At 41.1% G+C, this 15,133-nt stretch overlaps 1 protein-coding gene across 1 annotated transcript in view; it reads left to right on the top strand.

Moving 5' to 3' along the window:
* LOC149069098 (lewis-type alpha-(1,3)-fucosyltransferase-like) overlaps positions 1–15,133 on the top strand; it is a 28,090-nt gene that overhangs the window by 11,118 nt on the left and 1,839 nt on the right. The window contains exon 2 of the mRNA XM_089251334.1: positions 13,975–14,899. Within this exon, the coding sequence (XP_089107460.1) occupies positions 14,081–14,899 (819 nt within the window). The 5' untranslated portion in view covers positions 13,975–14,080. The remainder of the gene's footprint in view (positions 1–13,974; positions 14,900–15,133) is intronic.

The raw sequence follows: 15,133 nt of genomic DNA, 5'->3' as shown, positions 1-15,133 counted from the left end.
TGGCCGTATGAGTGACCAAATGAATGATCTCATGAGCGACCAAGTGATTAACTGTATGAGCGATCAAGTGAGTGATCGAGGGATTGACCGTCTGAGTGACCAAGGGAGTTACCGAGCGATGAAACGTTTGAGTGAATGAGTGACCGATTAAATCTTGTGTAAGTTTCCAAGTGAGTGACTGAGTGATTGAGCATATGAGTGACCAAAAGAGAGACCAAAAGAGTAATTAACAGTATGAGTGACTGACCGAATGGACGTACGAGTGACCAAGTGAATGACCGCATGAACGACCAAGTGATTAACTGTATGAGTGATAGTCAAGTGAGTGATAGTGGGATTGACCGTGTCAGTGACAAAGGGAGGAATTGAGCGATGGAACGTTTGAGTGAATAAGTGACTGACCGAATGAGTGATCAAGTGAGTGACTAATTAAATACTTTTGTAAGTTTCCTAGTGAATGATTGAGCGTATGAGTGACCGAGTGGCTGACGGAATGAAAGACAGAGTGAATGCTTGAATAAGTTTGCGAGTGACTGAGTGATTGAGCATATGAGTGATCAAGGGAGAGACTGAGTGATTAACCGCATGAGTGACCGAGTGACGGTACGAGTGTTCAAGTGAGTAATCAAGGGACTGACCGTGTGAGTGACCAAGGGAGTTACTGAGTGATGGAACGCATAAGTGAATGTGTGACCAAGTGAGTGACTGCATTAGTACTGCCATTTAGTTAAATAACTTTAGTTAGGTTTCCCCGGAGGCACCCGAGTCCCCAGGGACAATGTGCTTATATCACTGAGTGTGACAGAGCCTGGGTGTCTCTCGGTTCCTATCACTATCACTGGAAATATGCTTCGGGATAGTTGTTTGAATGTGTTGATTTTTCATAGATACACATATTGATTACTTAATTCCCCCGATCACATTTTACTGGGGAACCGTTGATCCTAGAGGTATAGTTTCAGTTGGAAAAAGTATCCAAATGACGTGTAGAACTCAGATACGTCATTCATATTGCAAGGGGTTGTATAGTTATTAAAATTAAAAAAAAATTGACTGCTTATACTGACACCATGCCTTAAGATTTCCAGTTAAAAAACTGCTGCCCTATCTCTCTCGAAGTCCAATAAAAAGATAAAAAAAATTCCACTCTTTTAAGAGAAATATTCACTGAGATTTGAATTCAAAAAATGGGAATAAGTTCGGAACGAACAGCATAAAAACTAACGGAAAACGATTTTTCCCCTAGTTTATACTGTTCTTCCCAAATTTTTCTTCGATTCGAATATTTCAGCGAATATTCCTCAGGAGACACATGAAAACCAGACACGCCTCCATGTTAATATTCCTAGGGAACTTCTTAGATGGACCTTAGGGGGGGGAGAGGGCAACAACTTTCTAATCGGATTTTTGAGGACAGGGTGTCCATATAAAAAATATTTTTTAATAAATATAAAACCGTTCGACTCTCGGACAAGAGCGCTCAACTAAACTTTTAGGGTACACGGGCCACTTCATTGGTTTGGAAACGTGTCGCGGACCACTTGAGTTATGTGAAAATGTCTCGGGCCAATTGAGTCATCTAGAAATGTGCCGCGAGTCGCTCAAATTACCTGAAAGTGTGCTGCGGCCGCTTGAGCGATCTGAGAATGTGACGAAGGGAATTTAAGGTATCTGGCAATGCGCTTCGAATCACTTAAATGATCTGAAAATGCACCAAGAGTCATCTGAAGTGATTTTATAAAAATGCAACGGGCAGCTGAAAAGAACTGAAAATGCATCGCAAGCCGCTTAACTGATCAGTAAGTCTGCTGCTAACCACCCAAGTAATCTGGAAATGTACCACTGTGGCACCGAATGCGGCACAACGTGCTACTTAGGGGGAACTGAAGGTGTGTCGTGGATCACTCGCGTGATTTGGGAATGTGCTTGGAGTTGCTTAGGTAATTTGAGTATGCGGCGCGAGTCACTGAGGTAATTTGAGTGTGCGGCGCGAGTCACTGAGGTAATTTGAGTGTGCGGCGCGAGTCACTGAGGTAATCTGGAAATGTTCCATGGGCTACTTGAGTTATTCGATAATGTTTCGCGGATGGTTTTTCGCCGGTCATGGGTTATGTATGCTCTAGGACAGTTTTTCTCAACCTTTTTCAGCCCATGGCTCATTTTGGATCACATTTTATTCTCGTGCCCCCCCCCCCCCCCCGCCAATAATAATAAACAATTTTATAAATAAGGTTGATCTGGATCCTTGGGCCCGAAATTAATCCAGAAGTGGGGAACGATCATCCTTTCCAAGAATTCAAGTGGGAAAAATTGGTCGGTCTGTAAGATACGGGACGATCAGAAAAAAACGAAGCTACAAAATAAATCATCCCCTCCCCCGACACTTCACCCTGGATCCGTGTCTACCCTGAGTTAGAGTTCAATGAGCTTCTTTCTTGGGGGAGGGGGGGATATGCAGGTCCGTCTGAACATCAGAAAACTACCCAGGACAAAGTGCTCTGGGACCCTACACTTAGCTGGAAGTAACAGTTAATATACTTGCTTATTTTCGAAGATCATAGTGCCACACCAGATCTCATTGTATAGTAGTCCTTCTATGAATTGGTCATGCCCCATACGAGATGGACCAGGTTCTATCTGCTGGATTCCGAAAAGTCATTTTTCCCACCATACTTCACTTCAACGCTTTATTTCCTCACAGCCGATTTCTGTTTCCACAGCTGTGCCCCCCCCCCCCAAGTATCTTTCGTGGCTCTCTTTTTACTTAATTTTCATTAATATCCCAAGACCGCGAAGGGGCCATGTGGCCCCAGGTTGAGAGTCGCCAGTCTAAGATCAACAGTTCACCATTAAAATTCCGCAAGAGGAACTTAGTAATCACCCTGTATTTACAGTGGCAATATTTTTTTTACTTCCTAAATAAAAATCAATGGCAGTGGAAATGTTTTTGGGGGAAAAATATAGTTGTGCGTGATGACTGCATCTCTATTTAGATTCATTCTTCATTATCCATACCCGACAATGAATGTTTTCTGACACTATTATCGATCCCGAGATAACTATTTTCCATACACTGCCCATATTCAATATTCGAGAATGGCGTTCCTTGGCACGAATCGAAGACATTAAGCAAAACTGCGATTTTGAGCGTCCATTACGCATAATATACTGAGCATCGGCCCACCGTGCGCAAAAACGCGTGGGCGCGTACAAAAAAAAGGGGGAGCACGATAAGCGATAAAAATGAAGAAACTAAGGTCCTCACACGGGGAAACCAAAATTGAACTCGAGTTGCCTCAACGTGAGAGAGTCGAGTCGCTCGTTCTCCCTCACACGGCGCTACTAAAAAACAAACTCAAATCCCAGGAAAACGAGTTGAAACGACGCAGTGTTTAGCTCACCTGTGCATTATGAACAGGGGGTAAGAGGAAAAATCACATTTTTAACAATTCTAGCAGCGATGAAGTTGATATTTTATTATAATTACAAATAATTATCCTAGACTAATTATTTCCGTAAAAAAGGATAATTAGAGATGAAAATATTAAGAGTACATCCATGCTCCCCCCCCCCCCAATCCTTGAGCAGGACTCCTAGGCCGAAATCTTTAGCATAACCTCCCCCCTCCCCCAAAATCAGACGTTTCACAGACCTTTCTATAGTAAATTTATAGCATGAAAAAACAAATGATCGTAATTGTCCCGGGCCCCATGCTTGGAGTCCTGTCAGCCCCACCCGTGTGTGTGGGGGGGGGGGACATGTGTACATCCATACGTTGAAAATAACATTCATCATGCATTATTCCTTACGGCCAACGGGAATCGGATTCCTTTGCATTCTGCGGGATTAGAGGAGACGCCAAGAATTAATAATTGATTACCTGTGAGTTCCGATGAGTGACTACTAATAATCCGTAAGGTGAGTCAAATACAGTTACACTTCCGGCACAACTCACTAGGTAGTAAATCGCCCATAGATGGTGATAGATCTGAGTTGTCCTCGGTTTGAAAGAAAGCCAACAATAACGTTTAGACATATTCCATTCATATAGAAATGTCCTCTCCACTTGTCAATACAAGATTCATTGAAAGACTGGTTATTTGTGGAGATGAAGATTACAAGGAAGAAAATTCATCACTGCCCACACGGTTACTCGAACCCCGGTCTCTAGCTTGCCGGACGAGTGCTCTACCATCTAAGCTATGGAAGCAGATAGAATATTTCGGCAAGCGAGAGACCGGGGTTCGAATCCCCGTGGGGGCAGTGATGAATTTTCTTCCTTGTAATCTTCATCTCCACAAATAACCAGTCTTTCGATAAATCTTACATATTCCATTGCCCAAGGTTTCTCGAACTGTGCGCCGGCAACTTTTGTCAGGGGCGCCGTGGAGCGTCGACTCGACAAAGGTTTTTCGAAGAGATTCTTTGTTAAACTGCTCTGGGGTGCCATGGATAAGAGTTGATTAGGGTAAGGGGCGCTGCGTGTGGTAAAAGTTTGAGAACCCAACCAACAATAACGTTTTTGACAGATTCCGTAACCAACGATAACTTTTACACCGATTCCGCACCGAGCAGTGGCTTTTCAAGCTGGAATTTAAATTCTTCAATAATTTTGATCCTTAAATAAATAATTTCAGTTGAATACTCTTTTTCTTGTTCTGTTTTAATTTAAAGAGCCATTTCATTATAACTATGTCAGCAAAATTGGAAGAAGAAGAAAACTATAATTTTTTACATCACAGAACGTACTAAGACAAGTGAGAGATACATCAAAAAAGAAAAAACCGAAAAGACAAACATGACGAGATGAAACAGACAATCTGTGACCCCGAGGGACTTGAGGTCCTTCCAGTGGGTCACTACGAATGATTATACAAATGAGTTATCTTAGTTAAGCAACAGCCTTGTTGTAGTTTGTACTGAAATAACTACTGATCTCCCGATTTGTTTGACACGAAAATCTGCATTTCGCACTTATAGGAACTGATATCATGTTTATCGTTCTTTGTACTTAAAACTGATATTCCTAATAAAAACAGCAAAGGTCACCCTACCATTCTTAGAATTACAATGGCTATCTTAAGTTATTCCTTATATCAGGGAATATCTATCCTTTTTAGATTTTATCCTTGTTCATTCTTAGATAAACGTTGTCTTGGACCAATGTAAAAAAAAATTCTAACAATAATAACAGTTAATGAGAACACTTGAAAGCCGAACCTACCCCACTAAGGCCGGGATTACACTGTAAAAGTTTTGTAAAAGTGCTTTTATAAAACTTGAAAAGTACAACCAATAAGCTGATCGGCTGCATTTGCTCGAATGTAATTGATCAGCTTGTTGGTTGTATTTTTCGTTTTATAAAAGCACTTTTGCAGTGTAATCGCGGCCTAAGATCGAAATAAAGCGAGTCGTCGAACCGAGTTGTTCCTCCCCTCCTGAACGCAACGACTTCTTGAAGTACCCTTCAATTAACAATGGTTCTTCAAAAGATTCCTGAAACGCAACTGTTGTTCAATAAGATCCATTAAAGGACACCAACACAGTGGCGATTTCTGCGGCGAACAATAGCTTCAGGACAGATTTATAGCCAACAATATCTTTAAGACTCATTCTGTATTTCCAACAATACAGATGCTGCACTTGGCGGAAGCTTTAGGACAGATTCTGTAGCCAGCACTAGCTTTAGGACATATTCTGTACACAAGGAAAGCTTCAAGAAAGATTCTGTAAGCCAGCAATAGAAGAAACCCGGCCTTAAAGGGCCCCAATAATTCTGTGACTCCCTTAGAAACCAAAAAAAAAAAAAAAAATGGTTTCCTCCTGAAAAGACACCACAACAACCCTTCGAAGAAACACTTTGGATTCTAATCCAGTCCCGGGAGCAATTAAATGAGTTAATGCAGTGGCGTGACACGCATGGCGTAATAAACCGATAGAAATAATGAATTTCATTCCTTTTTCAATCATAACGAATTATGTCTTATTGTTTGAAAATGTTTCATCAGTTGTGTGTCTCATTATTTTTGGTTTTCTAGAAGCTGTAAAAAAACATTTGTAGTTATAAAATCCAAGCAATGAAGGGGGGAAAAAAACAAGCTCTTTAATAGTTATAAATAATTCATAGATTTTGTACTTGGAGAATCCATGTTCATCAGCAAAGTCCCGTCTGCATTCATGTAATGACTTTTTTCCCCTTCTACCACCGTGCCATGTAATGAATTGTCATGTCCGCAAATCGCCTTTTTTATTTTATTTTCCCTAGTTTTAGTTGAAGTAACTGGTAAACTTAATTTTTATCCGGTATTTGATAAGTACGAAACGCTGAGGTGCGGTTCAGACTTATCATTAGGCTCATCTGCGCTATCTCAATGACGTCTAGTTACTTGCCGGCGTCTTTCGTAATGTTTTCTTGTCGAATAGTTCAATCTTACCGCACGCTCTGCGAAGACGTCTTGGAAGCGAGCGAAAGGGATATTCAAAAGTCATTAGTCACTGCAAATGACCAAAATTCGCCACTCCTTTCGAGCAGATTGATGCGTCACTACTCGTACATGGATCATGTTTCACTCTCCTTGGAGACGATAGTCACTTATCGCCACTTAGTACGCGTTTTCTGAACGGCAAAGAGAAAAAGCTTGGTTTCTTCGGTATCAAGTGTTTGTTTTAATCCTTGGGAGTGGACAACATTAATGTGTTTCTTGGAACATTATGGTGCCCGTTAGGTGGTCTGCGGATCCACCGAGGCGCTCTTGAAGGTTTTAGCCGGCCATACCTACATGACGTTTTTCCTGTGAAAAGTCTTACATGCTGTCTCACACAGCAGTTGAATTTTATGTCCATATTCTGAATTAATAAATTACCTTATTCATGAATATATATTTAGTTTTGCGCGAAAATGATTAAAGAAGCTAACCCGTTAGAATGTTCCAATATTTCAAGTTACATTGGATAGTAGGCGCGAGATTGTGAGATCTCTCCGTTAAAAAGCCTCACCATAGAGAACAATAGGCCTACAACGTTGCAAATACAGTTGAATCCCGTTTTAACGAATACCGATATAGCGAAAATCTCGTTTTAACGAACACGTTTCTAATTCCCCCAGATAAGTTAACATAGGAACAATGCAGAAAAACTGGAATTCCTTTATAACGAAATTTCGTTATAACGAAGTGATTTCTCCGGTCTCTTGGAGTTCGTTATAACGGGATTCGACTGTGCAGTCGGTCCCGCTTAATCCCTTAACAGATAAACGGATGCCCCGCTTAAGCGAATAAAATCTTCCTTCGCCAAAATTTCTCTCATAGAAACGATTAAAGGTCCCCGCTTAATACGATGATTTCGACTTTTTTCCCCGCTTAAATCGATTGCGCTTTATACGTCAACTGTTAACAGACATTAATCACTATACATAAGAGTTTTTATTAAATGAAACATTTTGAATTAATGGAAAATATGTTACTAGGTTAAGATAAATACGTTTCAGAGTAGGTAATGGCCTCCAAGTGTTCAAATTGCCTTTGATACATATATTTATTTTATTTTTGTTCTCTGTTGAGCCGATAGAGGGCGCTAACTTTCCCAATGAAAAGTAAAAATCTTTGGCATTGTGATAAACTGATCATTGTAATTAAATATAATTTTCATTTCATTTTTGATTTGCTTTTCATTCGAGAAGCTTTATTAGTTATTGATCAGTTTTCAATATACAAACTACAGTCGAATCCCGTTATAACGAACTTCAAGAGACCGGAGAAATCACTTCGTTATAACGAAATTTCGTTATAAAGGAAGTCCAGATTTTTACATTGGTCCTGTGCAAACTTATCAGGAGAGATTAGAAAAGTTTTTGTTGAAACGAGATTTTCGCTATACCGGTATTCGTTAAAACGGAAATTGGCTGTATACTAATGTTGTGAAATGGTAATTTAATTCCCCCGCTTAATCGAATATTGTGTGACGGAATCGTTGATAACCGTGAGCGGGGGCAGACTGTATTCAATTATAGTAGCTTAAAAGTGATCGTGTACCAACAGACCGGTGTTGCGCTCTGTTTCAAAGGAAAGTTATATGAAAGTATATTAAAAGGGATTTTTAAAATATATTGAAATCTAAGACTCCACTCCTTTATTTTGATTGCTTCTAGTGATTAATCAAATAATTGCATTGCTGACAAAAGCTACAGAACCAATTCCGCAGTGACATTGTTTCGACCAATTCCGTAGGCGACAATAGCTTTTCGACCTGTTCGGTGGTTAACAACGGCTTCAGCGCAGATTTCGTAGCCAAAAATGGCCTGAGGACGGATTCTGTATAGCCTGCAGCAGCTTTAAAAGTGATCGTGCAGCCGAAAATGGCTCCAGGTCGGATTTTGTGCGGTCGGCTTTAGGAATTTATTCTGGAGCAAACAATATCTTTAGCGCAGATTCTGTAGCCAACATTAGCTTCAGGACAGATTCTGGAGCAAACAATATTTTTAGCGCAGATTCTGTAGCCAACATTAGCTTCAGGACAGGTTCCGTAGCCAACATTAGTTTCAGGACAGGTTCTGTAGCCAAAATTAGCTTCAGGACAGATTCTGGAGCAAACAAAATCTTTAGCGCCGATTCTATAGTCAACATTAACTTCAGGAGAGATTCTGTAGCCAACATTAGCTTCAAGACAGATTCTGTAGCCAACATTAGCTTCAAGACAGATTCTATATCCAACATTAGCTTCAGGACAGATTCTGTAGCCAACATTAGCTTCAGGATAGATTCCGTAGCCAACATTAGCTTCAGGAGATTCCGTAGCCAACATTAGCTTCAGGACAGATTCTGGAGCAAACAATATCGTTAGCGCAGATTCTATAGCCAACATTAGCTTCAGGACAGATTCTGTAGCCAACATTAGCTTCAGGACAGATTCTGTAGCCAACATTAGCTTCAGGACAGATTCTGGAGCAAGCAATATCTTTAGCACAGATTCTGTAGCCCACAACAGTTTCAAATCAGATTCTGTACACAAGAGAAGTGAATCGGAATAAATGAAAGAATTTCAAAAAAATGAAAATTTTCTAAAATTTATTTAAAAAAAACAATTCCGAAATTGGCGGAAATTCAGAATTTACGAAGTTATTGTTATCGTAAGTGTGGCTTCACCCCCCCCCCTCCCACCCCGATGCGACCGCGCCTCCGTAAGGGTGGCCCCGGATTAGGCACGTTTACTTCATCAATTCTAGTTGCGATCATGGAGTGTAATTTCATGAACCGGAATATCTTTCGCATTTCTCCTCGCACGGTGTACACGTATGTTGTTCAGTTCGCGTCCACAAGACATGTTTACAATCGTCCTCCCACACGTGAATAGTGTCCAGAAGCATGTTTTCAAAGGTTAATCTTTTAGTGAGACCTTTGCCCTTTTTTTTTTTATCCCTATCTTAGTCCATAGACAGCAGTTTCCTGTCAGGACATTTACCAAAATGTTGTTATTAATGTTGCTGTTGCCTGACAATAACGCATGGTCAGTAGACCCGAAATTCCATTCTTTTTTATTTCATGCTCATGCACAACACCTTTGTAGATTCATACATTATATAAGCTTTCTTTTTTTTTATATACGGAACGAAAATAACAGTGAAACGGTCGGGCGGGCGGGCTTTCTCCGTGCTTTTTATAGTCCCGGAGTAGAAGAATTTATTACCATTATTTTTAGGGGGGTCGTTTTAGTTCCTTAAATACATGGCGTGTTTTCGTCGCCGGGCATGCATTAAAAATGCATATATATACATATGGAAGTATTTCGACCCGGGGACGGCTCGATGTGTTATCGGAAAATCGCTATGACAACCACCGAATACCGTTCCGACCATCCCCCCGAGTTATTTAATGGCTATTCAAATGAATGGCGGCTCTCTCGCCTCAATGTATCTATACGCTGTACACACATTGAGGTCAATTTCGGTGGCTCGAATGAAGCCAGAGAAATGCAACGGAGGGATCACTGTAGGTGTATTATACGAGCACCGTTCCTGCCTTTGATAGTCATCAAATTCTCCCTCTTTCTCCGCGAAAGAAATCGGTAGAAAGAAATAGAGCAAAAAAAAAAAAAAAAAAAAAGCTTTGGCAGGTAATTACCGGAGCACATTTTCTTCCGGAATAAGGGTGAAATAAAAAGAAGGTACGTATACATGGATAAGAATACCTTCATCGACCCGTACGATCATGTGTGGTGTGATGGCGGAACAGCTAGCTACCTTACAGACTTTTCCCGATTCTTGTTTGAAGTTCCTTACGCTACTGTCGTGATTGGTAAATAAATACACACACGAGTGTCTACAGGCCGTCCCGAATTGTTTGCACAGTAGCTATCGCTGCAACCGTTGACTCTAGAAATATACTTCCTATTGCGAAAAGGCTTTCAAATTTCGCGCAGTGGTGCGTTTTGTGAAAAGCGTCGTTAAAAATCTCGAAATAGGTTGGATGTTGTTGAAAACTGATTGAAACAAAATATATATATTATGCTTTTTTGACGGCAGGGTGCAGATTATGTGGTTGAAGGGATTTTAAGGCAGTGAAACGGATAAGAAGAACATTTTTGTATTATGGCTATTGATAGAATTGCGAGAAAAGCAGTAGCATGGGTTTGTTCATGATGTCCCATCATCTATATATATAAAATTGATTTTGTGTGTGTATGTTCTCTATACAAATCTACAATTTTATACCGATCGTCACGAAACCTTGCATATATACCAAACAGGACCCGGATTGAACGATAGGCTACTTCAAAAGTTCGTCAGAACTGGGTAAATGCCCGAAATGGCCAAAAAACTGTCGGGCAACAGTGGTTTCTCTGCCTCAACAATCACTTTCTGAATGTTTACTTTGGTTGCCGTGGTTCCCTAGCAATGCGTTTCAGACATGCATATGCCTTTACAATGGTTTGTCACTTCTTTAATGCTGCCAGTATTATGTATATTCCTTTATAATGGTTTGTCGCGTTTTCAATCCAGTAATTGAAGAAAACCCGGGCAGCGCCGGGTATTATTACAGCTAGTCACGTATATTTGTATTGTAGTAACATGTTAGAATACTGCTGGCATGACATTAAAAACCTATAACAACATAGAAAAAAAATTTGTCTCATTTAAAAGAAGTAAAAAAAGGAAGCAAAAAATATGCAAGCATAAAATATCAATATCATCAACTTTGTCACAGAAATTTATAATAAAAAGTTCCCAATGGATGGGAAAATATTTCTAGTCGAGGTCTTGGTGTAAAATCTTATGCTTACGATTATTAATCTATACATATATAACATGTCCTAACTGACGGATTCATCATCACCACCGAGACGGAACCACTGAAACTATAAACATTTGTTTCATGATCCATGTCGCCTGGCAGTCGAATGGTTAGGGAACTAGATTCTCACTGTGCAGGTCTGGGTTCGAATCCCGGTTCGGGCATGGATGTTTACTAACACTAACAAATTCCCTGGACGGATCATGCTGATCCCTTGGGAATGCGTGAAGATCACGTTATTATTATTATGTCGTAGACTCACTAACAAGGGTTTTTTTTTTTTAATTCGACCGCTAAGGGGGTCAAAAGGGAGTTCAAAGGTGACATTTGAAATCATCCTGAGCCAAAACCACTGACTTTAATCATGGAATTTGTTCAGAAGTGTTATTTCATGACATGAATATGATCCTTAAGAACACGAAGACTATGCTCCTTACATAACACGTAAGGATCATAGCCAAAAATGCATGCACATGCGTCATGTCCAAATTTAGGAATATCAATATCTTGTAACCATACTTCTCTCGTATGTGGCGTCCGTTAACAATATCGTTACGCATACACACATCCTGTTGCCATGTATGAAATATCAATGGTGCTTAACATCAGCTTGCTTGAGAAATCCTACTGAATTGCATTAAAAGTTATGTTTCTGTGCTCCTAGTATTTCGATACCTGTGCGGAATTACAAAACATTAGCTTATAAATTTTTTTTTTCCACGGCAACAACATTACGTACACGGAAGCATTCTCAGTCTCCATACATCCATATTTTGTAAACTTATTGAGCGTGGAAAAAATGGTCCGGGGACTTTCTCAGTCACTTCCGTCCATAACCAATAAACGGGTAAAAATGCAATTTGATTAGTAAAAATACGCCTAGGAAAATATTGAAAATATGTACTGTATAATATGTTAAATGTGAGAAAAACATCATTGAACGGAAGCTCTGCTGACACCTATCGAGACAGACATGAACGTGATTCTTCGATTGAAACTGGTTTCTGATGAAAAAATGATATAAATAAATATTTTATAAGCAATAATATATACCAGTTGAATTGTCACCTTTACTTCATAATTTGAACAGGTTTTTGTATGTGTGCGGTAATTCAGTGTAAGGTAAGATATGCGCAAGAGTAGTACAGAACCACCCACCTTACATTTCAAAATTATAATCACAAAAACAATATAGACCAGAATCAGTCCGATTCTCGTCTGTCCCTTTCGATCACAATGATAAGGAAGCTAACACTATTTTTTTTTTTTTTTTTGCCTATTGTACTAATGTTAATCTACCTTCCATACCCAGCAACTGTTAACATTTTGAAGCAAACATGACAATTTAACTAATATTTTTATAAAATATTTATTAACATATCATATTGATTTTTTTTTTTCTACGCGGTACATTAATTGGAAACGAGTCACTAATTGCACTCGAAGAATCATAAGTTTCATTTAATAGGGCTCCAGTTCAATGACGTTTCTTAAATGAAATATAACTGTACTATATACTTATTTTTTAGAAGGCACATTTTTACTCGTAAAATTTTTATTTTTACGTATTTATTGGTTATATAGCGTAGAGAAACAGGTCTGCAGTTAAAATAAAAGACAATGAGTTACAGAGCTGAGATCATTGGTGGGCTCTATATTGAATTTATAGTGTGGAAAAAATTCTGAGATTTTTCCTGGGCCCCCTCGTGCTAGAGCCCTACCAGCCCTACCCTTGTTGGAGGTCATGGCGTCCACTTAAACCATAGTTTCCCAACCTTTTTTTGTCCCCTCGCCCACCAACGCAATCGAACCCATAGGATCCTATGTTATACCCGTAACTTCTACCACCACCCCTCCCCTCTGGAACATTCCATCGCTCCCCGGGGGCGCTAACGCCCACTTTGGGAATCACCGACTTAAACCATTGAGGATAGATGCTTCATTTCGTACGTCCAGAAAGTTCCCAGGTGTCGTCACTGTGGTTAATGTCCGATAGATGCATAAGCTTCCAACATCCCCCTCAAATTATCCAAGGTCGCTCATTTCGTAGAACTCACCGATGATTCTACTATGGTGAACTGTTATTGATATAAATATTATATATATGTATATAAATGCCAACGAAGGCAACACCATCAGAAAGCAAAGTAGAAGGGCTCCGCGCAAAGCTCGTGACGTCATTCATCTCACCTATAGACATTGGATATAGCAGGCCGACGCATGCACTACCTTTACCCTTTTTTTTGTAGTATATCCAATGGCTATAGGCGGGATGACGTTGTGACGTCATGACCCAAACTGGATTCGCAACGGCTATCGAGATGGGTTCGTATACCCCCCCCCCCCCCAACCGAAGCTCAAGAATCCCCTGGGCGAATGACCTATTGCGCAGCAATCCCTAGCCTTAAGTGGATTTATCCGGCCCATTTCGGAAGCCCCCCCCCCCCCCATGCGACCCGAATTTAGGTTGTGACCCATAGGTTAAGAGAACCCCTAAACTACACAGTTAGTCGCCCTCTTCCGACACACCACTCTACATCAGCGACTGGATCCTTAGCGTAAGCCATCGGATGAAGCCAATGACAACCGGAACCCTAATTATCACGACTGTTTTTTCCTTCAAGCTTATTTTTTGTTCAAATGTTAGACATTTTATGTCTTATTTCTTTTTCTTTGAAATTCTATTCAGGTTAGGATGAAGCGTAGGACGAAAAGATGAATGGCGGCCCCCATGCTGCAATGTTCCGTCCAGGAAAGACTTCCCTGCTGATGCCTTATCTACGGTCGCGTGAAGCATGGAGAGCATATTATCTCTGAAACATAGTCGCAAGAGACTGTTCTGGAGCTTGTACTGCTTCTTCTGTTGTTCGTTCGTGGTCTTCTGTGCCTTCTACGTGTATTCAGTCCGGCAGGGCTCTTCTCTGATGGCGTACCGTCCGGCAAAGTTCGCGGACGAAGTCGATACGACCGAGCTACTCGAGTCCTCCAGTCTCGGAGATATCCCCAGTACGTCGCCTTCCGTCCCAGACAGACGTTCCCAAGATATCCCTGAAAGGTGGACGGGAGGTTACAACAGTCCTTCCCACCCTGTTGATGGAATCTCGACGCCCAGGGGCAACGCGTCTTCGTTGTCTGCGGTAGACGTGACCCTGAGGAATGAGGAATCGAAGGTGGCCAGTGACAAGAAGGCGGACTATTCGAATTTCACCGCGTCCATGATCCGTATCGATGACGATGACCTGCCGGCCGAACTGACCTGTCGCTCCAGGGCGATGAGTCCGAAGCTAATACTTTTGTGGACTCCTTTCTTCGGGTACTGGGACTACCTCCCGAGCTCTTCCTTCGGCAAATGCGAGGAATGCTCGAACTGCCAGTCCACGTCTGACCGGGGCAGGCTGCTGGAAAGCGACGCTGTGATCTTCCACGCGAGAGACATGTCCGCTACGGATCTGCCCGCGGTCAGGCTTCCGGGACAGCGATGGATATTTTACTGCTTGGAATCTCCTCCGTACTCCGATTTTCCCGGACTCGAGTTCATGGAGATGATGTTCAACTGGACCATGACCTACCGGGTGGACTCGGACATCCTGACGGAGTACGGGAATTTCAAGAAGGTTAGTTCCAGTTAACGCATTGGTTGTCTTTTCCCTTTTGCTTTGCGGAAAATTCATCCACAAACAATTGACCGACAGCAGTTCGTCGCCAGTGAGTGAGAGACCGAATGATTTGGTGAATGGCCGAGCGAGCACCTTATGAGTGACTCATTCACCTGGTCACTCCTGTGCTCACCTGCTCATTCACTCTCATTTGCTCATATACTCACTCACCCACCCACACATTTGCTCACC

Source organism: Pholcus phalangioides, unplaced genomic scaffold, assembly GCF_987345545.1.
Source record: "Pholcus phalangioides strain wild (caught in Gottingen) unplaced genomic scaffold, Ppha-v1.0 ptg000024l_1, whole genome shotgun sequence".
Classification (NCBI taxonomy): domain Eukaryota; kingdom Metazoa; phylum Arthropoda; class Arachnida; order Araneae; family Pholcidae; genus Pholcus; species Pholcus phalangioides.
This window is presented reverse-complemented; position numbering and strand designations above follow the sequence as displayed.